At 32.1% G+C, this 24468-nt stretch overlaps 2 protein-coding genes and 1 non-coding gene across 8 annotated transcripts; all 3 read right to left on the bottom strand.

The window, feature by feature from the left end:
• Positions 1 to 471: 471 nt before the first annotated feature.
• LOC109800815 (Mitochondrial substrate carrier family protein) lies at positions 472 to 6749 on the bottom strand. Of its 5 annotated transcripts, none has more exons than XM_020361699.2 (10): positions 6621 to 6747; positions 6445 to 6546; positions 4818 to 6102; positions 4564 to 4682; positions 4203 to 4327; positions 1935 to 2034; positions 1562 to 1627; positions 1386 to 1469; positions 1007 to 1092; positions 472 to 855 (listed from the first exon to the last, which is right to left on the bottom strand). In XM_020361699.2, the coding sequence occupies exons 3-10, from the start codon at positions 6037 to 6039 to the stop codon at positions 750 to 752; spliced, it is 1908 nt and encodes a 635-aa protein (XP_020217288.1). In that variant the 5' UTR covers positions 6040 to 6102; positions 6445 to 6546; positions 6621 to 6747; the 3' UTR covers positions 472 to 749. The 5 variants fall into 5 exon arrangements, 1 of the variants encoding a protein (XP_020217288.1); XR_014431813.1 differs by having other exon boundaries at positions 792 to 855; positions 1007 to 1106; positions 6621 to 6749; XR_014431815.1 differs by having other exon boundaries at positions 792 to 855; positions 1007 to 1106; positions 1386 to 1465; positions 6621 to 6749.
• Positions 6750 to 7097: 348 nt separating this feature from the next.
• TRNAV-CAC (transfer RNA valine (anticodon CAC)) lies at positions 7098 to 7171 on the bottom strand. Its single transcript has one exon. It is a non-coding gene; the product is annotated as a tRNA-Val (tRNA).
• An 847-nt stretch (positions 7172 to 8018) lies between these two features.
• Positions 8019 to 17788, bottom strand: LOC109800310 (P-loop nucleoside triphosphate hydrolases superfamily protein with CH (Calponin Homology) domain-containing protein). Of its 2 annotated transcripts, XM_083069116.1 has the most exons (23): positions 17646 to 17788; positions 17229 to 17513; positions 16672 to 16777; positions 16421 to 16575; positions 16144 to 16242; positions 15543 to 15738; positions 15220 to 15344; positions 14952 to 15035; positions 14743 to 14826; positions 14554 to 14646; positions 14423 to 14452; positions 12188 to 12541; positions 12025 to 12106; positions 11833 to 11928; positions 11546 to 11725; positions 11081 to 11187; positions 10825 to 11003; positions 10209 to 10373; positions 9870 to 10123; positions 9572 to 9735; positions 8798 to 9345; positions 8500 to 8606; positions 8019 to 8354 (listed from the first exon to the last, which is right to left on the bottom strand). In XM_083069116.1, exons 3-23 carry the CDS (start codon positions 16736 to 16738, stop codon positions 8293 to 8295), a joined length of 3231 nt encoding a protein of 1076 aa, XP_082925242.1. In that variant the 5' UTR covers positions 16739 to 16777; positions 17229 to 17513; positions 17646 to 17788; the 3' UTR covers positions 8019 to 8292. The 2 variants fall into 2 exon arrangements, with proteins under 2 accessions (XP_082925242.1, XP_029127714.2); XM_029271881.2 differs by lacking the exon at positions 17646 to 17788 and having other exon boundaries at positions 17229 to 17560.
• Between the last annotated feature and the right edge of the window lie 6680 nt (positions 17789 to 24468).

Here is a 24468-nt window from a genome sequence, read left to right as displayed (position 1 = left end):
AATAATTAAAACAAGTAATATAAAATAAAAATATATAATTACAAAGGTGAATGAGATGAGAAGAGGGTATGAATTAGTAGGAATTAAAAAATAGCATACATTTTTAGAAGCTTAGAACTGAGAAATTAAAAAAAAAAAAGCAAATAAAAATATAATTGCAGGTTAAACAAATTAATGAACTAATATACGGAACTAATCAGCCAAAAATGATAAGTGCGTTAACATGACGGAAAAAAACCCACTTTACCATTGTTTACATCTTAAAATCCTATCATCCAATCGAAAGAGATGTCATTCAGAGAAAATACTAGTAAAACTAACCTCGTCCACAACTTAGAGAGCGTGATTTTCCCAAGAATTAATTATTCTCAATATATTTATATCATATTTCTTTTTAAAATAATGCCATATATTCTCCTAACTTTTTATAAAATAAATATTAAATGAAAAAAAATCCATACATTTAATATCTTGAAGAAAAAAAAAACAATGCTTTCATTTCATTCTTCATGTGATAAATAGGAAGATTTGTAAGATGTTACAAAAGAATTTAAAATTATTCTTTAAAACTACAGTTTATGAAACTGCTTGTGGCACAATTAAACTTTTCTTCCTCACATTATCTAGTCATCAAGAATGCAAACGATGATGGACATGGGGAAGCTGATGCTGGAACACCATATGATGGACCTGTTAATTCTAAGTTTTTGCCGTCTTCAACATTCCCGTCATTGTCCTAAATGCATATATTAGTCGGGTGATGCTTCCAGAGAAAATGCCCTCTTGAAAAATTCATATGAAGCAAAAAAAAGTGATCCTTGAGACATGTACATAATCAATCTCGGAGTCAACCCCCTGATGACAGACATAGAAAACACATCAAAAGACAAATGTCATCGTGCAATTTGCATTTGAATAGAGATTCCAATACAGAATGTATAGCAGTGGCTCCGACAAATTGTTTTCTTCTTATCTAAATGATAGTGGCAAGGCTCAGAAATAATACCTGTACAGGCCCTTCAAACCTTCACTCTTACTAATTTTGTAAAGGGCATGGAGCACACTATCATATTGATTTTCTGATCCAGGAATCTGCTGTGCACTCACTTTCATCAGAAGAATGAATTAAGAGTAAATGTTATAAATCAACCAAAAGGAAAAAAATGTATTATATTTTTTAAATAACATAGTGAAATTGTATGATTATAATACGATTAAGGATAACAAGATAGACGATATCAAGCATCACACTTTAAAAAGAAAAGTTTCAGAAAACTAGTATCAAGAAAGGTTGCCTTCAACATCTAACTAGATGGTGGCAGCAGATTCTGCTTCAGTAGTATCAATAAGAATTTATACAATCGAAGGACCTGTTCATTACAAACCTGTGTCTGTAATCTAGTCTTGATCACATCAAAAGGAGTGGTGAATAAAGCAGCAGTAGATCCAGCTAATCCTCCGCACACTAACTACAGAAATTTATAAAATCATGTTAGTCACATTCATTGCTGTGCGACAAAAACAAATGATGGTTAAGAACAAGGAACAAACATTAACTCACAGTCTGAAAAGTGTTGGGTTGAGTACTATATGGCATCACTTGCTTCAAGCTTTCATATGTGTAAAACTACAAATGGTCATAGAAGACCAAGTAATATTAACACGGGGGATTTGAGAAGAAAACATCAATAATGACAACAGGCTTGCTCTCATAATAAGAAATGAAAAACTTCATGGGAATAATGAATCTTTGGTAGCAGTGCGAAGTTGGCAGCCAAAAAGCAGAATAACAAATTTTCTGTGTAAAGGACTTTTGGACAAACACCACCAAAACCTCATGCAAACAACCCCCCTCCCCCTTGGTGACAAAAACATGTTTGTATCAACCACTTCAATAAATATTCATCAACTATTGAAAATAAATACATACTGACCTTGATAATCGAATGTGGAACATTCCGGCATAGCACAGCTCTCCAACCAGCATATAGGGAGGATAAACCACCATTTCTGATAATTCCAATCAATACATCCCTGCACGGATATACTCATAAGATTCATAGCAAAATAAAATTAATACAACAGATCTGGCATGGGAAAAATATCCAATGGAAGTTTGAAGTTATGAACTATTGAGCTTACACAGACATAACAAGCATCTCTCAACAGGACATACATATTTGATGTAACGACCCGGCTGGTCACTACACACGGTATAGCACACTAAAACACCAGACAGATAGAACAAGTATATAAATACAGGATCTAGAATATATAAATATACAAGATTCCAGTCTGACTAGAGTTAAAGTGTACCAAGGAAAATTACAACCAAATGCTACTATCCCAAGTAGCTACAAGCAAAATATCCACACAAGCAAATTAGCTCCAAAGTCCGCCGGAGACTCATCCCAAGACGCCCACCTATTTCTGCTCTGCTCCCATACATAGTATGATCATCGCAGTTCCAACCACATGGAAAACATGCAAGGGTAAGCTAGTATTCTTTAAAAATCAAATCATACTAGCAAAGGATTAGCAATGTAAATAAATTCATCGTTATAATTATCAACACATCTGCACAGCTTATATTGTTCAACAACATCAGCACCATAATGCGGTTATATCAACACTGCTTAGTAGCAGCAACAGCACCACTCTAGTGGCTATAACGGCACCGACTTAGCGGCAACAACAACACCACTCTAGTGGCTATAACAACACCAACTTAGCGGCAACAACAGCACCACTCTAGTGGCTATAACAACACCGACTTAGCGGCAACAACAGCACCACTCTAGTGGCTATAACAACACCGACTTAGCGGCAACAACAGCACCACTCTAGTGGCTATAACAACACCGACTTAGCGGCAACAACAGCACCACTCTAGTGGCTATAACAACACCGACTTAGCGGCAACAACAGCACCACTCTAGTGGCTATAACAACACCGACTTAGCGGCAACAACAGCACCACAATAGTGGCTAACAGCACCGACATAGCGGCTATAACAGCACCACAATAGTGGCTAACAGCACCGACATAGCGGCTATAACAGCAGCAACAACACCACCTCAAGTGGGTATAATCAACATACAGCTCAACATTATATAGTACAGCAAATCAGCATACAACACAGCTAAGTAGTATTCAACACAACTTACTACTCATAACTCAGTTCAACATCTTTATAGTACAATACTGTTAAAAATCAACATATAATTCAGCTCGACTCAACAACAAAATTTGACACAGTTCAAAAATATTCATTTATTATTAATCATCAAACAATTAATAATTTCAAAAACTAACTTCCCTTACTTGGATAATCCTGAACCAAAACTCGGGCAGAACCTCCTCCTCTCTCTTCCTTAGATAGGAACCGAAATTTGAGCAGAACCTCCTCCTCTTTCTCCTCTTTTCTTTATTCTGACAGAACCACCTCTACCGGATTCCTCTTCCTCTTTCTCCTCCTTTCCTTTCCTCCCTCTTTCTCTAAGGATTTTCTCTTCCCAAGGTATGAATTTTCGTAACTCCCCAAGCCCCTATATATAGCAATTCTGGCTCACCTACCCGGTACGGCCGTTCCAAAAATCGGAACGCCCGTTCTGGGCTCGAAAAAACTACGCAAATTTTTGAACTGGAACGGCCCGTTCCAAATCCGGAACGGACCGTTCCCAATTTCCAGCAGAACGGCCCGTACTCCTTTTGAAACGGCCTGTTCTCCCTTTAGAACGGCCCGTTTCACAATCAGAACGGCCCGTTCTCCTTGTCGGAACGGCCGTTCTGAGCCCGTTCTCACTCAAGATTTTTAGTTAAATTTTAAAGTTTGGAACGGCCCGTTTTGCTTTTGGAACGGCCCGTTCCAAGTTACCAAAACACCCTTCAAACTTTTTTGAAAATTGCGAAAATGCCATCAATAATTACAATAATACCCCTATACCTTTATAAAATTCACGAAAATGCCATTTTAATAATAAATAATAATAATAATAATAAAAAAATAAGGTATTACATTTGACATGACCAAACTACACATTAAAAGGAGATACTTAATTTTTACAAGAGCTTCAGAAACAATGAACACAAATTACAATGATTGAATGCAATTCACAACAAACTCATAAAGCCAAGCTGTACTCAAAGCAAGCAGTTTTATGTCAAGAAAGGTGCTGATATCCCAAAAAATGAGGCATACCAGCAGTTGCGATAATGAGAACCAACTTGCATCTGCTGCTTTATTCGTTCACTAGGAGTAAAAATGAAAGAGGTGGCAATGCTCGCACAACCACCTCCCACACAATGGGCAAAAGAATAATATTCCTGCAAAAAAGATGGTTAAAACCTCATTATGCCAATAAACATCAAAATAATAAGAAGAGTCATTGATGCCTAATACAGTATTTACAGTTATGTTTAACTTGCATAGTTTCTCCCACCTAGAAGGTATCATATGTAGAAATAAAGGAATCAGGGAATGCCCAAGCACAAGACAGCAAGGGTAACCAACTTCGAGCAACTCCACTTAAATGAGTAGAATATAGATAAAGATGAGATACCTTTGGAAGATAAGGAAGCAAAGCTACTTTAACTGATTCATAGGAGACAGTATACACTGCAGAAATTGGTGCTGAACATGCAATGTTAGTGGTAATTCCACGATATAGCCCAAGCAAACCTGAAATTAGTCCATCAACTCTATGAAGAAGCCATCTAGTGGAATATTTAATTCAAAGGGAAAGTTAATCTAAATGAAATGAAACATAAGCTACATAGATATATAGCAAGAACATGATTTCTCTTAGAAACCAACCTCTATCAGAAACAATTGACTTCCCAATATAAAAGATGGACCTGTGTTCAGCACGGCAAGATTGAATGACTGTCTTAATTGTGTCAACAGGGTGAAGACAAAGACTGACACATATACCAGCTAACGCCCCAGAAAAAGCATGTTTTTGCTTAGCTTGGGAATTACAAGGCTTCAGATGGGTTGCCAAGAATGTCTGAACCTTAGGTTCATCATCAGTTATATCCAAGACATGTCTTCTTTGGATTTCCAGTGATTCATTATCATCAATCTCATGTTGGCACTGATCAGAAGCACTATCACAGGAAGCTAAAGAGTTAATATGATAGTCTGCACAGATACTAGAAGAAAGGGTATGACAAGCACCAATGTCTGCCATAGTATCAGGCACAGCTTGAAGAAAATAGTCTGAACACAAAGAGCTAACTATTCTTGATTGCATTACAGCATCAGATAATGATTGAGTTTTATGTGTGATTGAATTAGAACTGCACATATCACTCTCATTAGCCAATGCAGGGGTGCTTGTATCTATTGAAATGCCACCCCCAGAAACTGGAGAATTAGTTTCCAGATTCTCAGGCTGGGTAACATTCACTTGACAATTTAGCATCTTAGTAAAATTCCTACCTATCCACCAATATACATTTCCTGATTTACATGACATTTCCTCTCTCTCATGTTCCATTTCTTTCCGATCTTTATTTGTATTGTTATCACTAGCCTGTGAACGCCTCTGAAATAAAGAATGAATATAATCTTGACTTTCTTTAGAAGATTCAAGTAGTAACATCTTCTGCCTTACCTTAGTGAACTCCCATTGTTCCTGCACAATCTGGGCACCGCCCCCGGTAACAGGATGGTAATTAGTGTCACTTGAAGTATATACCAGTTCATTCTTTTTCTCATCAATGCTACCCAGAATTTTGTCTTTCGGAAATCCTTTATCATCCAGATTCACATTTTCCTTCGGGAGTAAAACCGAAAGTGGGCGACTTGCAGAATCCCATATCTGGCCTATTGCAGAGATGAGCTGAGCTGTGCTCAGTATCCGAGGGGACTTTGGTTGAGAACTTCCATAGCATTGTTTATTCTCATTGTTGGAAAGAGAAGGCGAATAATCTACACAAGAAAGATCAGCCTTAGAGGACGCCCCTCCATGTTGAATTCGCCAATATTTGATTGATTGCTGATTATTTTTAGATGATTTATTGCATCCAGACATATTCTCAAATCTTCTGTCTCCTTCAAGAAGGAGATAGCCCAAAAATGTCTGGATAGAAAAGGCCTGAAAATGAAAATTCATTCACTGTCAACAAGCTATGTTAGGTGTTAACTGTCAAGTGTCAATTACACCACGTGTTGCAAAGTACATTGACTATCAAGTGCCAGTTAAATAGACACTTAATTTCTCTGTTGCACACTCTCTCAACAAAGAGAGAGAACCAAAGTATGGTAATTTCAGAACCCATGGCCCAAGGATTCACTGACCAAGTTCCAATTTTGGACCGTCCCACTTTTTTTTTCTTAGGAATTTTATAATAAGAACATTGTTGATCAAGCTTATGATTATATACAGACATGGAACAAGAGAGAGGATTAAAAAAGAAAACTAAATAACGGTATTTACCTGTTAAATTTCTCTTCTCATTTGTGTGATGATATGGAAATGAAGAGAATGGCACCCGAATCAAAATTGGCAACATCGAGGGAGCTATGCGAATGGGGTACTCTGGAGAAAAAAGAAGACACTGAATAAAAAAAAAGAGCTATGCTTGAAAGTTGATGTTGATTAAGAAGTGAAACCTTGATGAGAGCGACGGCTGGCGAGAAGGACTGAAATTCATGTTTTGGGAGAAAGGGTTTAAGAAGCCGAAGCTGAAGAATTTGTGGTTGCGCCGATTTTGTTTTCTCCGGAGCATTACTCCTTCTCTTTATTTTAATACAGTAATGATGATTAATATGTAAAATCCTGCTTTATTTTTACTTTAAAATTATGAAAATGTTAAAAAAAAAATTGCTGGTATTGAAAATGTTGATTTATTTTTAACTAATTAACAGTTAAAACTACAACCATTTTAGTAAATAAAAAAGAATCATTTATCACATTTTTTATATAACAAATATATTTAGTAAAATCTCACCATGATTAAATTTAATGTTAAGAATTGATGTAATAGAACAGAATGCTTTATATTTAATCTGGCTAATCTCAATTTTTTTATTTATAAAAATCAAAAAATTAAAATGAAGAACATTAAATATGATACTGAAAAAGCAAAATGTCTGAGCCCGGGTTCGAACCGGGGACCTCTAGTGTGTGAGACTAGCGTGATAACCAACTACACCACCCAGACTGTTTCATGATCTGTTATTGTTGAGTAAATAATTTATTTATTTTAATGTTATATATTATCAAACATATGACCTATTTGACATCCTCCCATCGCGCTCGAACAATTTTCTACCCTTCTACAAATTTCAAAATTATACTTTCTTTTGGCCAATGAGATTTGAAAATTTCATTTAATTCCCAAACTCAATCGCATAACAAATTAGCAGGAGTGGATTATAAAGCATGAACAAACTTATTTCTTTTTGGGTGATTCACAATTTTTTAAGTTAAATCTTGTAATAGTGATACCGGCATCCTAGTCTCAAGTCATCTCTCAAAGGTCGCATCATGGTTACCCCCAAGCTCTGAATTAAAAAGGTGGGTAAATTAATTCAATATTTTTTTAGGACAACTTAATTAATATTTATACACTGATGCACACAACTATTAAAAGTAACAAACTAATACGAAATTACAAAAAGAATAAGTTAACATAAATTGTCTATATTATATGTTTTATAAACTTAGATGAAAAAAAAATTAAGATACTAAATAATTTATTAGTGAATCTCATGCGTAAACATTTATATTATAACTTAACACTGATCCTTTATTGAACTAAAATGTTTTAAATTAAAAAACATTTAAAAATTAAAGTAATATATTAAAATTAGTTTTACATCACCAGTTCGACTAGCTCCCACCATTTTAAAATCCGTTCTCTTTTTGTGTCAAACGGACCGATCACCAAAATTGTGATTAAATTTAAGTTAATTCTAGATTGTGATTCAATTTTAATCGTTCGAGCTAGATGTTTCAAATGCAATATTTTAGTGTTAGATGAATCTGTGACATTTCTCACCTTCAGCTACATATACAACATCGCAGATAACATTACTGAGTGAAAAGTTGTAAATACAGCAGATTCAGTAATATGGCTTAAAAGGCCATGATGCTTACATACAAACTAGTTACAAGCTAGAGTTTGCAAATCGCCTCATTCAATAACAGATCGAAGCTGAAATGAGCTGACCCATGAGCCTTGAGTACAGTATAATTAGAATGAGCACCTAACATAAATTAAAAGTTCCTATCGGCTATCTCTATAAATAAGCACTCTACAGCATCCAAGAGCCATCCTAACTATTGCCATCGTTTAAGGGACTTCACCGAAGACGAGCTGCCGGCTGTGGGCTTTCTAACACCTACAACAGGAAATAAGAACCAGAATCACCAAGGGAGATTGGGTCACAGGTCAATCTAAATAGGAAGAGAAGTGAGAGTAATATATATGTTTTTTAATTTACAGATAGAACAGAATAAAATGGGTAAGTTAATTGAAATACATACTTGACTGAACCTTCGAGGAGGTTTTGTTCAATGATAGCCTAGAAGGTCTTGTCTGCACTTTTTGTGGGACTTGAGCAGATCTAGGGATTTTGGATGGCATAATGGGCCTGCATTTAATCAAACAAATTGAGTTCAGGCCCCATTTAAATTAGCTGGGTAACAGGGGTCCTATGCAAGTAACGATGATATGAAATGAAATGGCATACATTATACCAGCAAGCATTGCTGTATTATCCATACCATTCTATGTTAGGGTACAATATATGCATTGTAAACTTTTAACAGAGAGAGAACTCACTTTTCTGTGCTCTTAGCTGGAAGGTTGTTGGTTGTGGTGTCCTTTGCTGGTGTAGTTTCAGCTGCCTTATCGAGCTCAGGGAAAAGAGTGTACTCAACAATACTGCTGATTGAACCTTCAGTTTCGGTTCCCATTGAGAGACCACCATCAGATATGTCACTTAATCTCTCCTCCGAATCTGCATCTCCAAATCTTAAGAGGTCAATGTCCTCATTCAAATTTTGACTCATATCATCTCCGGCTGATTTCAACCGAAGGGAACTGTTGTTCCTGAAATCATCCATTGATTGATGAGAACCAGCTTCTGAATGCTTATCACTATACTCTGAGCTGTTATCCATGTCAGAAGCTGCTTTTCCATTGACTCCAAAGCTCCTTGCTCCTGAAAATCTCGTGCTACGTCCGGGAGTCCCTACAGAACGTCTCCTTGGAGATGCCGACCCATGTCTGACTGATATCGTACCAAGCTTTGCACCATTATGATTAGCCTTGTGTAACCGCTCTATCTCTTCATCCTTCCTTGCGATTGCATCCTTGAGAGATCCTAACTGCAAGAATAATACAAGTCAGAGTGCATTTGTAAATGATATTGCAATATCAGCTTAAGCTACAGCAAGAGCGATGACTGGATTTCTGATGGCGCACGAGTGTAAAACAAACTAATAACTAAAATCCCGATTCCTAACATCTGGTGCTTTGCTGATAACATCACATTGACTTCACTGCCATCAACTAAAACATCTAACGTAAAATGCAATAAAAAATAGAAATAACCTGCTCCATAAGGTCTCTCACATCCCTTCCCTCTTTGTTGCTACGAGCAGCACCTAACTCAACGCCAGAAACCCTCTCAGCAAACTTCAAGGTGCTTACAGTTTCAGAATATGAAGCAACATCAGGATTAAGCTGTACAAACATAAGGGTTTTCGCTTGACCACCTATAAAATACAAGGGACAAAGCAATGGCAATTTAGTAGGCCACGACTAAAAAGTGCTTAAATCAAAACACAGTCATACGAAACCAAATATAATAAAACTGTAAGTTGATACCAATAATGCCAACAACAATTACCTAACGAACTCTGAAGAAGTTGGGTCAATTTACTATTTCTATATGGCACATGTGAACTCTTTTGTGATAGAGCAAATATCACATCTCCTAGTGCAGATAGTGATTTATTTATATGTTGAGCCTCCTTAAGCCTATCTCCGGTGGCTTCAGAACGGTCCACTCTTTCACTTCCTGCAAGATCTACAAGATGAAGACATCCACGCAACAGTGTGTTTGTCTTCAAATCCGTTCCTCGAACATGAACAGAGAGAACACTATCACGTGATATGAAAATAAAATGAGTTGTCTTCACACAATTGGAAAATTGACAAGAGAAAATCCTAAACCTGTGAATACAACCTGTGTGATCTACTACTCCTTTCATTCAAGGCTGTGGCACTAGTTGCCCGATTCGTAAACCCAATATTCATCAACTCAAGGACATCTGACATTGAATTTACAGAATGCATACTTGCATCAGGAACAGCCAACCCATTTGGTTGGGCAGTATTCCAAATCCCAAGTGTGTGCAAGTCAAGGAAATACTTGGTATATTTTTTCTTCAAAACAATTAAAAGTAAATGAGTGGTAAACAATGCTAGGTCTAAATATAATGACAACCGTACATAATAGAAGATAAAGATGCATGAAGTAAATAAATAAATAATGTTATGTGTCAAATCTTCAATTCCTGTGTGTATAGTAAATAGTATGTCAATACATAAATGAATAAGAATGCAAGCTTAACTGTAAATATGCAGAGTCACATAACTCATAATAAAAAGGAAGTCCAGAAACAATAGGGTCTGCCTAGCAAGGGGAAGGAGGGTTTGGGATAGATACATTAGGATTTAGGTTTGATTCTTATTGTCATCATTGTAATCTTTCCTACCAATTAAAAAAGGAGGAGGGAAGGGGCAAAAGGTGGGCACTATTGTGGGTCTGGGAATATATATTAAAGAATGGAAAAGGATATCTCTTTTGAGGACCGTTGCTTGTTAGTAAATCACGAACTTGTTCGTTATAAATTTCAACCATTTGAACTCCAACTTCATAAATAATAGAGCTTCTTCTACTCTGGGAGATATGGAAAAGATCATGAAGTGCCCGATAGTTGACTCCCCAATCTGATTTTGATGATAGGCCAGGTCCACTCTAGTAGAATAGCAATTGCTAAGTAAGTAGACTAAATATGCAACATAAATAAAGTATTAAGCATATTTAATGCATACCATTGTATATGTCTTTCCAGAGCCAGTTTGACCATAAGCAAATATACAAACATTGTAGCCATCAAGAACAGATCGAATCAGTGGTTGAGTGTCCTTGAATACTTCCTCTAAAAGAAAATATTGATATAAGTTTTCTTTTTGTAAAGATGGGAAAGATTGCAAAAAAGGTTACAATGTAGATCGAACCTAGCTCCCTATGCTATATAAGTTAAACATTACTATTAATTTCAACAATAGAAAACAAGTAAAAATCTATGTTATTAATAATTATTATTAAAGGCGATTTTCTTCTTCTGTGTACATATTTTTATTAGATGATTTTGTCCTTTATATTATAATTGACCCCCTCTCTTATCTTAACTTCTTTTTTCTTTTCATTTTTCTTTTTTTTTTATCTAAATAAAGTACATGGAGTAATAATAATAATAATAATAATGAAATAGAAAAGAAAATAGAATGCGGTACCTTGACTTGTTGCTTGACCAAAAACCTTATTAAATTTAAAAAGCTTGCGATTTTCTTTTCCTTGTTTAAGAGGATTGCTGACAATTAGCTCTCCATCATCACCAACAAACTCAATTGCTGTATGGCTTTGACTTTGCCCTGGAAGAAATGGTCTGATTCGACAATATACCCTTATATTACCTATCCATAAATGGTTTTAAATAAAAGGAAAAAATCAATCAGATCAGCAATGAAGCAATAGCTCACAAAAGTTCACAACCTTAATATAAGATCCATAAAATACATACCTTTCAAATCTTGAACCTCATTATACAATTTCCTATTTTCTGCCAGAACTACATGATAATTTTCAGCAGCCTCAGCTAAACCTTTCAGCTTGATTCCTACATATGTACATATTGTAAGTAATAAATACTAAAATCTATCATATAATCGATATCAATGATAAATCATGAAAAATTTTAAGTATTGTACCCTACCAAAGTATTTGAATTCCTCCAAGTAGTTTCTTTTTGTTTTTACCACATCATTTTTGATAGACTTCATGGCAGTTTTCAGTTCCTAAAAAGCATCAAATTATATGGTATAGCACAAGAAAGAAATTGACAACCATAAAGAAAACAGCAACACAAAGAAGCAAACCTTGAAAGCTCCAAATTGGAAATTTACGATAGTTTGATAGGTATGCTCTTTATTCTTCCATTTCAAAGATCTGGATTCTGAAAATGCCTCTAGTTCCTTGACTTTCTTTCTTGCATCTGCAAGATGACGTTTAAGTTCCTCTATCCTTTTTTCATATTCAGCTTTAGATTCAGTAGCTTGCAATTCTAACTCTGAAACATGTTCTTCATGTGTTCTTTTGGCTATTTCCAAATCTTGCTTCAATGCAGAAATTTCGATTTCACTACGAACTTTTTCTTTCTTCAATCGAGAAAAATCCTGCTCTTCAAGTTTCTTCTTCTCCTCAAATTTAGTTTGTTCAACCTGCAAAGCATACTGGAGATACAAATTATTGCAGCAAGTTAGTAACAAAAATCATACTTTTAATTGGAAAAGCTACTTCTTTTGCGATTTTTAAAAACTAAAAATACATTGAAATATAAATCAAAACATTTTTTATTTTTCCATTGTGAAAAAAGGGAACACCTCTTCAACAAGAAAAACAATTCACTATAGGTAATAGTCACCCATTTAAGCCTTTATAAGCATTGGTAGAAAAGTTACATCTTAGTCTGATCAATAGACTTGCTTTGCTGCATTGGAGACATGCACTATAAGTGGCATTCTTATAATTTGATATCAGTGTTATCAGAATCTTACAATACAATACAATTTGGCTACCTACCGATTTGTATCATAAGATGAATCTTAAATGACATTGCATCTTACGATACATGAATGAATTTACAAAATTTGGTATCATCAATAAGAATCATACAATTCATTAAATTTTTTTTTTTTACTTTTCTTTCACCAATTCTCATGAAAAAATTGAAATGTTGTACAATCCTAAATTATTAAATGAAAAGGAATTGAAGAAATACTTTTGAACTTATCCTATTTGATAATTGCACTATTTTATTTGTTATTCCCTCATTCAATGCATATATTTTATTTAGCTATTTAATTGTTTCGTATACATTCTTCTACAATAAATGTTTCACAAACTCAAATATAACTAACAATTTTGTTCTATAAGTCTCGATCTTTTTTAAAAAATGGACATGTCATTGAACTAATTAAGGTAATAGTTCAAGGTTCAATTGTGGTCGAATTGGTATTAGTCAAATAATAATAATACATAAAAAAAAAATATTAAAGAAACCTAATATCATAACTTTATTAAACTAAAAAAAACATAATTTAAGTCTAAGTTTTAACGATACACATCAACATTTTTTCATAACAACAATTTGACAGTAAGAATATAAAAGAAAATGGCAAATAATTTAGGTTAATTTTTTTTAAGGTAAAAAAACAAAATAATGTTGAATTAAGAATTTTGCATTCACCCAAATAAAGAACTTTACTTTAAGATGCAACATAAATAAGCCAAATCACATAATCTTGAAATCAAGAAATACATACACACGGAGGTAAAGAGAAACGGAATCAAGTTACTCCAAAAATAACCCTTCACTAATTCTATGCATATACTAAATTTTACTATTGAATAGATAAAGCTTATACCATTTCATAAAATTTTAAACTGTATGATATTTTATTAAATAAATTCTATCTAACGTATAATATGTATTTTTAAAATATATGTAAATTTTGACTATAAGATTAGATAACTACAAAAGTCTGAGTTATCTAAATTTTGGTACGGATGATTGTCGAGTTAATATAAAAAAAATCAATAGTTTAATTAATAAAAATTACTAATATATTCAAAGAATTATTGAAGGAATTAATTTTAGTAAGAGTTACTCGTTACTCTTAGAGTAACTTGATAATACATACATACACATGCACGCACTCGCAGAGGGAGAGGGTTAAAATTACATTAGGGTTAACTTACATCATCAATTAAACTATTCAATAACTTTTAATCGGATAATTTTATCACAAAGCCCATAGATTAAGAAAAAAAATATTTGATACATCATTTATATATACAAAAATTGATGTACTGTATACTTTTAAAGCATACAAAAATATGAATCATTTTAAAGTTATGGATGGTGTAATAATTGATGTAGGTTATACTGATGTAATTTGATAGCCCCTATATAATAATAGTAATAATAATAATAATAATAATAGTAATAATAATAATGAAAATAGTGAGTAAATTTAACAGAAACAATAATCTATATTGATAGTTTGTTCCATTAACTTGAACTCAAAGATAGGGCTTGAGATAGTTTGCACCTTCAACTGCTGAACCCAACTTGTTACAACCTGTTGAAAGTGGATGCAACTTTAAAATTAAATTAACAGATAGTAATAATATTAAAAGACAGTAAGACATTGCGTCAGATCCATCGACTAAAGGAACATACCTCATTCTCCTCAGTTGTCCCTACGGCCAAGGTTTCAAGTGCACTTATTCTTGTTTGATACTTTCCCTCACGAGCCTTGAAAAGATTGTTTTGCTTCAGGTATGCAACATAATTAAATCATCATTGTTCAAGAGCAAGTTAAAACTAATATTCTTTAGGGGGGAAATGTGAAAAGATATATAATTTTACATTTTTCATGCTTTCTGCTTGATTTGAAAAGCGCAACTCAATTACTTGCAGAATCTTCCTCAACAGGAATGAGGCACGATGAGCCTAGAAACATATAAAAAAAAAATGAGAAATTGAACTATTTCTTCAGTGACTAGCAAATTTAATTTTGCTAGAACAATAAAACAGCATTTTTTATTACTTATTGTAGAAGTATTAAGTCCACTTACCAGAGGTACATCTCCATTCTTCCTTTCAAAGATATCACTTAAGATCCTATTTCCTATATTAAAAAGCAATCGAGTCGAGAGACTCTGCAGAAAAAGATTTCACTAATATATTAGGATCAGATGAGTTAACAGCAAGAACCTAAGGGCATTATACACGCAGAGGGAGAGAGAAAGAAGTATTCAAATAATTATATATAAGGAATTATTTAATGGTATGAGAGAAAAAAGGAAACTTTGCTACAGACAAACAAATTAGCTCATCACTTACATCCAAATTTTTTGATTTCAATACTTCATTAAGTTTAGCATCAGAAAAATTTACATGCAATCCTTGCTTCGACTGGAACAGTTCATTAGACTTTATTCCAGTATGATCTACGGAAGCGATTCCATCTGGATAAAGAAACAAAAAGTATAATATTACAAATAAAAAGTTTCAATAGAAATAGAAACAACATTATTAAACAGAAACCAACCCTTATTCCAAGAGGTAAGGTCAAATATATGGATCACATAGCATCATTGAAACTAACAAAATTCATATTCAATAAATCTACTGAGAGCAAGGCACTTTTTAATGTATCATAATACCTAATACAACAGAACCATCAACAGCATGATGCAATTTTGAAGCATCCTTGAGGCAACTATCAGTTTCCTGTAAGAATGTTTGATTTGACTGATCCCACCTCTTTCTAGAACAACTTTGGTTATTTTCTCGTGCAGCATTATAAGCAAAATGAGTTTTCAGAGTCTCAAGGCACTGCAACACAGGCACCATGGATCCCTGAATACATTCTCAGGCCACAAGATTAAATTATTAGGATAAAACTAACAGAATGCGGTAAAGAAAAATGGAATGAGTATCATGATTGGACAGTGCCAACCAATTTATTTTATTAGACAAAGTCCAGCCTAAGGAAGTACATGGAAGAGTACCAGTTTCAGCATCAAAGAAAGAAACTGAAGTACACATAACCTAACAACCATAAATTACTAGATATCACAATCAAATTGTTCAGTGGTTCTCCTTCATTGTGTGACAAAAGATGAAACAAACCATCTATTTCCTGTGTACAGGTAAATGAGGGATTTATCTAGCCAACGCTTTGGTCAAGGACAACCAATTAGATTCATAAACAAAAACTTAGAATGTTCTCAAAAAGACATTGCGCAAAGGAAATTCTTCTACCTGCTCCAGGTCTGACAGTTCAAATCCAGACAATCCCAATTCATCCAAAGCTGCTAGAAACTTTTTCACACCGATTAGCTCATTCAAAGAACCACTTCCCTGAAGCCAAAAATGAATTCCTTAGAAGATAAACGGCATAAAAATAAACAAGCTCTAACTTAAGGTCTGCACATTAGAATAAAGAATATTAAACACAAGCACACACGTACACACATACACATACACAAACACAAAAAGAAAGGCAACACATGAGTAAATAACACAATGAAGGACACACCTTCACCAAACCAGGAACCAGATTGTCCAGAATGCTGCATAATACAGCTCCATCCCTCAAACATGCCCTCAACTCCTCCTCTGAAGTATCTAAAGGCAGGTTAAAGTTAGGAAGCACAGCATTTATCCACTTCAACAGAGGCACAAGCTGGCTACCTGAAACCATATTAAAATCAAGTGTGCATAAAGGGTAGGCATACAAAAAATTCAAATAACCATCTCAAGAGACCGAAACTTCTCTTCAGTTAACACCTGACTGAGGAAACCCATTCACGTTGTCAGTTCCCCCTTTCACCCGCCCCTCCTGCTCCCACTGCATGCTCGTTTTCGACACTCCTCACCCCTTGATTAATTACACCTACACCGCCATAACAAAGAACTTTTTCTCAATCCAAACAAGCTAATACCTCAAGTGCAGGAGAAATTTAACCAAGAGGCACTTAACAACAATTAAACCAAAAAAAGGAAAGAAAAACTGACCAATAGCCTAACAATGCGCTTCTTCTCAGTAAAACAGTAATAGAAATTAGGGTTAAAATAAGCTATATTAAACAATCTACTGTCACTCCAGTACAATATAGGTATAACATTCCGTCACAAAATATATTAAACTAAAAGGTAACACGTCTCGGTCGATTTTTCAGGAACTGCAATCACGAAGAAGCAAATGTAGAAAAGCGATTTGAGGTAAACAAAGCATTAAAACACTAAACTCCTAATCGAAGCTACAATACTAGCTGAGACGCATTAATATACGAACGACAGAGGCGAAAACAAAGCGAAATAGAAACAGATCGGCGAGAAGCTACCTCGGGGAAGCAATGTGGGAGAGGAAGCTGGCGCCTGGGAAGACAGAGATCGAATCCAATGAAACGAAAAGGAATCCTGGAAGAGTGCAATGTGGATGAAATTGCAACGACAGCGGTTACGGATCGATGGAAATGGAAGAGAATTTGTGGAATTTGGGGTGTGGGAAAGGGATTTAGGTGGGAGAGTGTGGAAGAGAGGTTGAGTTGAAGCAATGGGCAAAGGCTTTTCTTCCTTTTTCTCCGTTTGTTAATTGTTAGGTTGTTTTCAAATGACAGTGTCCAGACCTGGAAATTTGGAAAAATTAGGAAAGGGTGAATTGAATTGGATTACAAGCCAAAAAGAGAAATTTGAATCTCTAAGATTTTAACTACCCTTTCAATTAAAATAAATAAATAATAATAATAATGAAACAGTACCTCCGTTTTTCAATTTTCTCATTTCCACGCTAATTCTCGAATGCCATTCCCGCCGGCCTCTTTTCCTTTCTTAATTTAAACTAAACTCAAATAAATAATAATATATTAATTCTCAATTACCCCACCGTGTTTGCGTTTCGCCAAAGATATGTCACTCTATTATTTTAATGAGATCGGAAAATTTGTAAGAAACCGTAGCTGTTTAACTATTAGGATGACAACAAATATATGAAAATGATTGGCTTGGATTTGGTTTATTGCAAGAACTAAAAGTTCGGTGTAGTATTTTATATTTCTTTTTCAATTAATTCAACTTTTAATTCAATAGTCAACGTCCATTTTAATGTCATGTAATAATTGTCGAAACTAAATTTTGTTTTCTTAAATAATATTAAAAGCACTTAAATATCATTTGTAAATACAATATAATATTTTTGTAAATTAAGAAAATCGCAACCGATAATCAGATACTAATTTCATTCTAAACATGATCAAAATAAATTTTTGTCTCATTCAACAAAGAAATCAAATCCTTTCTAATATGTTTAAAAAAACTCAATTATATATTGAATGAGTTAAACTATATTGATATCTTTGATAAAATATAACGAAAGATGATTAATTTTTCAATTATATTTTATTCATTATGTATTTTTATAAAAATGGTAAAATAAAATAAAATATAAATTTAAAAGTGTAATTTAATTTAAATATTATTAAATATTAATTATTATTATTATTATCTATTTAATTTTATTTAATTTAAGATCATGATCAACTTATAATTTTGTGATGTTTTGGATTTATAGTAATATGGTGCATATCTAAATTTTATTTTTAAATAAATATTACAGTTTTAACAATTAACATATCAACAATTTTGTAGTAAAATTAAAATTATAGATTTTATAAAATAAAGATATAAAATTATAAAATTAAATATTATACAAAATTTAACCCAAAAATTAATTAAGTCTATATTACTAAGTCATATTTATTATTGATATAATCTTCTCTCTTTTTTCTATCACTGGGGATGCATTTTTATTTTACCATTTTGAATGTGATACATGGCAATAATTTGTATTAAATATAATAAAATTTATTTCTATAGAATCGTTCTAATGAGAAAAAAAATGTGAAGCCTTTGTGAGAGTGAAATAATTTATGTATATGCTCTCCTTTTTATAGTAATAAATTGTACAAAATATATATATATATATATATATATATATATATATAAAAAGAGGGAAGTCTGGACATGCCCTCTTCCCCGCAATTTTTATTTTTCTTTATTGTATATACATAGGATAAAAAGTTTTGTCTAAATTTATGAGAGAGTGGCAAGTCTTATAAAAACCCACTTGATTTTACAATATGATATTTTATAATATTTATTTCTTTAATATTTTAAATTCATTTTTTACAGAAATATTATAATTATTTATTTATTTATTTTAAATTCAGTTATAGTCTTAACAAAAAATTATCTATCTAATTTAGAAATAGCTCGTTTTGATCTTTCAAGTGATATTCTGATGGCTTATATCTACTATTAAATGTTAATTACAGCCGGTCCAAAAGTAAAGCACTTCCAAATTAGGAAAATAAAATTAAGACAACTTAAAATAAACTAAAATTGAAAATTGTATATGGATAAAAGAAATATTTTATCAGCAAAACTTTAGAATATGATTTAATATAGTATAATATACAAAATAAATAAAAAATATTGTAAGAGAAAAAAGGTTAACAAAATATTACATATTATAATTTTTTATTTGAAATAGTAATTTTATGATTCAAAATTCTTGATTGGCACAAATACAAATTTTATTTGAAGGATGTATACATTAATAAAAGTGGAACAGGAGTATTTGATAAATTTATAACTTAACGTCCTCTCATTATGTGAGGAATGCGTATCGATGTCTACGATGAATCGATGGTGACCCCAGCATATCCTACATTTATTTGAAAGGATGGTGGGGTGACAATAAGTATTGTTAAGTTGTTACACATGACTTTGCATGCTAGTAGCAATAAATACTTATGCTAGGAATACTAGTGAGGGATGCCTGTATTATTTTTAATATATATATAATAAATAAAAATAGTGAAAAGGAGAAATTTGAAAATTATTATAAAAAAAATTGTCAAAAATTTGATATACACTAAACCATACTATACCTTTATATGCGTTATAGATTTTTTTTTCTTTTATCATGGTAGTAGGTTTATTGATCATAATATTCGGGCCACTTATGAAACTGTTTACGGGTTTTGTTGTGGATTAATAAATAAACAAATCAGTACTAACATAAGAAGTTTTGCAAAATTAGCATTTGTTAACGATCATTTCCCTATTATTAGTTTTCTTGCCTTATAAATAATTACTAATTTAGAGTCGTTCAAACTGGTTTTCGGTTCTTATTTTGAAAGTTATAATCAATTTTTAAATTTTATATTATATTTTAAAAAATTCACTATCATGTTAAAATTAATTTAAGCAGTTTATGTGGTGTGACAGTAAAAATAATAATGTCAATAATAATAATAATAAATATATATTGATTAATAATAAAAAATTATGATAAACTCTTCATTCTTGCGAAAGTTCACTCAATAAATATAAGCATACTTTTAAAGCCTATAATCTCAGAGTGTAGGAACGCAATTATAGGCTTGAAAGTATGCTTCTAGGGGTATAGTACAAATGTACAATAATTTTAGATCTTTTGTAGCGACATTTTCCTATAATTTGTAGAAATATTTAATTGTTTAAGCCGAGCTTTGAATTATTTATTATATATGGATTAAATATTCTCCGTAACATACATCATCTTGATGGAACTATAGTGGAATTTAATTTTGTTTTGACAGTGAAATTTTCAAATGATAATTATTGCAGATCATTTGTGTTATTCTTTGATAAATAAAATGGTAGACATAGTTAAGAATGATCATAAAGTGATGTGCATACATGAGTTTGGAAAAACTAATCAAATTACAACTAACTTGGTAAAGCATGGCCAATTTTATAAGAGTGTTCGTATTTTTAATAATTTTTTTTCATGGATTCAGATCCCTCTAATGGCTAACAATGTAGTTGTGACCTTTTTTAAAGGTTTTTACTTTTAGCTTTTAGATCCGAGAATAAAAGAACTAAATTTAAAATAAAATAAAAAAACAATCATACTTAGATTTTCATAGCTTGTGACGGGAGTGAAGTAATAATCCATCTGTGTTTGGTATTACTATAGAATCATCTTACGTCAATCCGAAATATGAATAATAAAAAAGTTAATATTTACTCTTTCTAGATTATAAGTAATATAATCCACTTGTATTTTTTAGGAGATTAATTTATATGTTGATTTAGTTAATATCATTTAATTTTTTAAATATTAAATTAAATAATAATAATAATACAATTGTTGATTTTATGATATTTTAATTTAAATGTATGAGTGTTATTGTCTAGTTGTGAATTGTAGTTGATAATGTTGTTTAAGAATTATAGAGTCAAATGACTCTAATAGTGTGTTTGAAATGAGAATTTAGATGGAATAATCTATTTATTTGAATAATTTTAAATTTTTTGAGGTAAAATATATTGTTTGGATGGAGAATTTACAGAGAATTTGAAATTCAAGTATTTGTTAAATTCATTGAAATAGGAGAATTCCAATAAAGTAAGAATTTGAAATTCCTCATATTTTTTTTTCTTATTTTCCTTATATATTTCATTTTATCTCTTATCTCTTCATGTTTTTAATTATTGAATATTCAAAAATATTTTTAAAATTATTAAATATTATTTAATAGTAATTTTTAAAATTATTAAATATTTAAAAATTGGCTAATATATATTTTTATAAAATTTAATTTAAAAATCATAGCATATAAATATATTTTTAAAATCAATTTTACCATGGTGGAATTAAATTATCATATTCAATCCAATAATTTAAAATTTGAGAAATTTGAATTGACTTATCCAAACAAAATATTTTAAGAATGATATAAATTGAAATCAAAGTAATTCAAATACAAAAAATTTAAAATTCCTTGAATTTGTAAAATTCCTCATCCAAACATACTATAAAGGTTAAGTTGGTGTTTAGGATAATTGAACTAAAGACAAGTTGAGTCAACTTAACAAGAGTATACAAAATTTCTTTAGATGTATGTCTCATAAACTCGTGTTTTAAGAAAACTCTAGAGAGAAGTAGATAGGATTTTCTCTCATGAGTGAACCTTATCCCATTTATGTACTAAACCCATCTTCCTTCATCCTTGTGGTTGATATTTAGACTTATAGTGGCAGTGAGACTCGAAGTTAAATAACTTATAATATCAGGTTGGAATTCGCATGGAGCTGACTTCCTCATTGTTCTCTTCTCCTTTTGTTGATTTAGTTCTCAAAGGGGCAAGATAAGTTTGTGTTAATTGTTAATTGTTATTGGATTTCATTTATCGTTGGTTTCTTAATTGATCAGAGAAGAGATTATGAGTTGTTGTGTGGTTGGGTTTCCCTTGAAGTCACGTTGAGTTGAATATGTTGATTATCGATCAACGATGAATGCATATTGTTTCTATTGCTAGAAATTATATTGGTATGTTGTAAATATGTTGTCTATTGGTTGCATGAGTTTTGGTTGAATTTTAAGTGGATTGAGCCAAAATCAAGTTTTGCACATATGCAAAACTAATATTGCATCGAGCGTGCCTTTAGTGTATCGAGTGTGATTTTAACTAAGGGGTCTTGTCTTGTTCATGTGTGGGCTGAAGGTTGGTGACATTAGGCACGAGGAGAAAAAATCTTCTCGAGTTAAAATCACATCGAACACCAATGGAGTAGCGACAAACATGAATTGTGTGGAGACCTTTGTACGTTGAGGTCGAGTGTAGGCTCTTGCCATGCTAGACACGAGAGAGTGGGAGACTTTTTGTCTCAACCACACCGGGCACGAGTAGTTCGACGTTGAGCGTGGGTGAGGCAGGGAGTCTTTTGCCTCGATGGTAACGTCCTTTTAGTGTCATCAAGCACAAGATGCATGATCAAAAACTTGTTAAGTTGTTTTACAGTTGAATGATGTATGATGATAAATTCACGTGTTGTAAGTTTATTTAATATACGACAATGTTTATGTTGTTAAGGTGTAAGTTGTTTAATGAACAAGTTATAACACCATCTACCTCGCATACATATATAACTTATACTATAGGGAACAATGAATATAAGAATTCATGCATAATTAACAAAACATAAACACGAACATAAGGTAAAGAAAGTCACATAACAATATCTCAAATCAAATAATAAATTGCGAAAATTCAACTCTAAACATGAGTCTTGTTATATCATAATGTAAACACAATCATAGTCTAAATTTCGATATCACATGTCCTATTAAAGCATTCTCAACACAAGGTTTAAGCCTTGTCACTAGCATCGTCAATATCATGGTGAGTGTCGGGGTTATTTTATGGCATTGTCTAAGGAGATGTTGTATAAGAATTTTTTTTATAAGGTTATTTTACACAACACCACAATAATGAGATATTATTTACTTTGGGCCTAAGCCCTCACGTCAATGGTGATCACCTACAACAACATACATAACAACAAATACATGAAAACAAATAAAGTGAGAAATATCTCACTTTAACTCATAGCATGAAACAAGAGATGGACAACCAGACACAATCAATACATTCTTTATAACAATAACATCAATATTAACATATAGTTAACACACCAATCACAAGATATGTGTACGTAGTGCATATATAATGATTTGTCAATTTGCATGCATATGATGCATGTCACAACAAACTCAGTGTCATATCATATCTCAGTGTACATGCTCAACAATTTGTCTTACAATGATTTACCTTACAACGATTTGTTAATATCTCAACAATTTGCCAACATCATTTTATTTACAACATTCATTCATCATAAGCATCACAATTTCATATAATCATCATACTCAATCATATTCATAAAATAACATGAGAATCATTCTTTGAATAAGATAACCAACACACACAATACAATGTATCACACAAGAGTCACATATTCAGAGTTCAAACACATGTTTATAAACACATGTTTATACACTTTAGCCTGATGCACCTCAAGTCATTAATAATTAACTCATATTATAGCTTATTTACATTTGTTCTCTCTAATGATTTCTCTTTCCTAAATATTGTTTAGATATGTCAAACCATTCATAATGATTTCTCTTTAATGGGTAAAACTATTTATTATCACCATTTACAAACTACATTTTCATAATTTAATATTTTAAGACATTATATCGTCTAAACACATTACATACAATATCTTTTGTAACGAGTATGATAATCACTGAGTCATTACATACAATATATTTAATTTTGATATAAAAAAAAGTTATTAAAAATATAATATTAATTAAATGAGAAGTATTTTTAATAAATAAAATAAAATTGTTAAAAGTTACTTATATTTAAGTATATTAATCATATTAATTTTTTTATATTCGAGTGGATGGGATGGGAGTATAATTTTTCTTTAGGTGGTTTTGATGGCAAAATTTACCGACAAGGGCGACACACCACACATTTCCAAACGTACACGGCGTACACTACTAACTCAGATTACTGAGGTCTTTTAGGCATAACGTAATAGAGTAAGTAACATTAAATTAATTAATAAATGGTAATTAATGTCGTTGATTTTGATCACCGAAACCAGATTGATAACATTTAATGTTTTTTCTAACATTAATTTACATGAAAATTAATTTACTAGTGTTTTTTTTTGTTA

The sequence above is a fragment of the Cajanus cajan genome, chromosome 2 (assembly GCF_000230855.2).
Source record: "Cajanus cajan strain Asha chromosome 2, NIPB_CcT2T_4, whole genome shotgun sequence".
Taxonomy (NCBI): domain Eukaryota; kingdom Viridiplantae; phylum Streptophyta; class Magnoliopsida; order Fabales; family Fabaceae; genus Cajanus; species Cajanus cajan.
This window is presented reverse-complemented; position numbering and strand designations above follow the sequence as displayed.

Coding starts and splice junctions, on each gene's coding strand:
- LOC109800815 (XM_020361699.2), bottom strand. CDS start 6,039: ATGTCTGGATGCAATAAATCATCTAAAAATAATCAGCAATCAATCAAA. Junction 2,035..4,202: donor TCTCATTATCGCAACTGCTG/GTATGCCTCATT, acceptor ATATCCGTGCAG/GGATGTATTGATTGGAATTA. Junction 1,628..1,934: donor TTCCACATTCGATTATCAAG/GTCAGTATGTAT, acceptor GACCATTTGTAG/TTTTACACATATGAAAGCTT.
- LOC109800310 (XM_083069116.1), bottom strand. CDS start 16,738: ATGCAGTGGGAGCAGGAGGGGCGGGTGAAAGGGGGAACTGACAACGTG. Junction 16,576..16,671: donor GAATGGGTTTCCTCAGTCAG/GTGTTAACTGAA, acceptor ATATGGTTTCAG/GTAGCCAGCTTGTGCCTCTG. Junction 10,374..10,824: donor AGCAACGGTCCTCAAAAGAG/ATATCCTTTTCC, acceptor TGACTTGCACAC/ACTTGGGATTTGGAATACTG.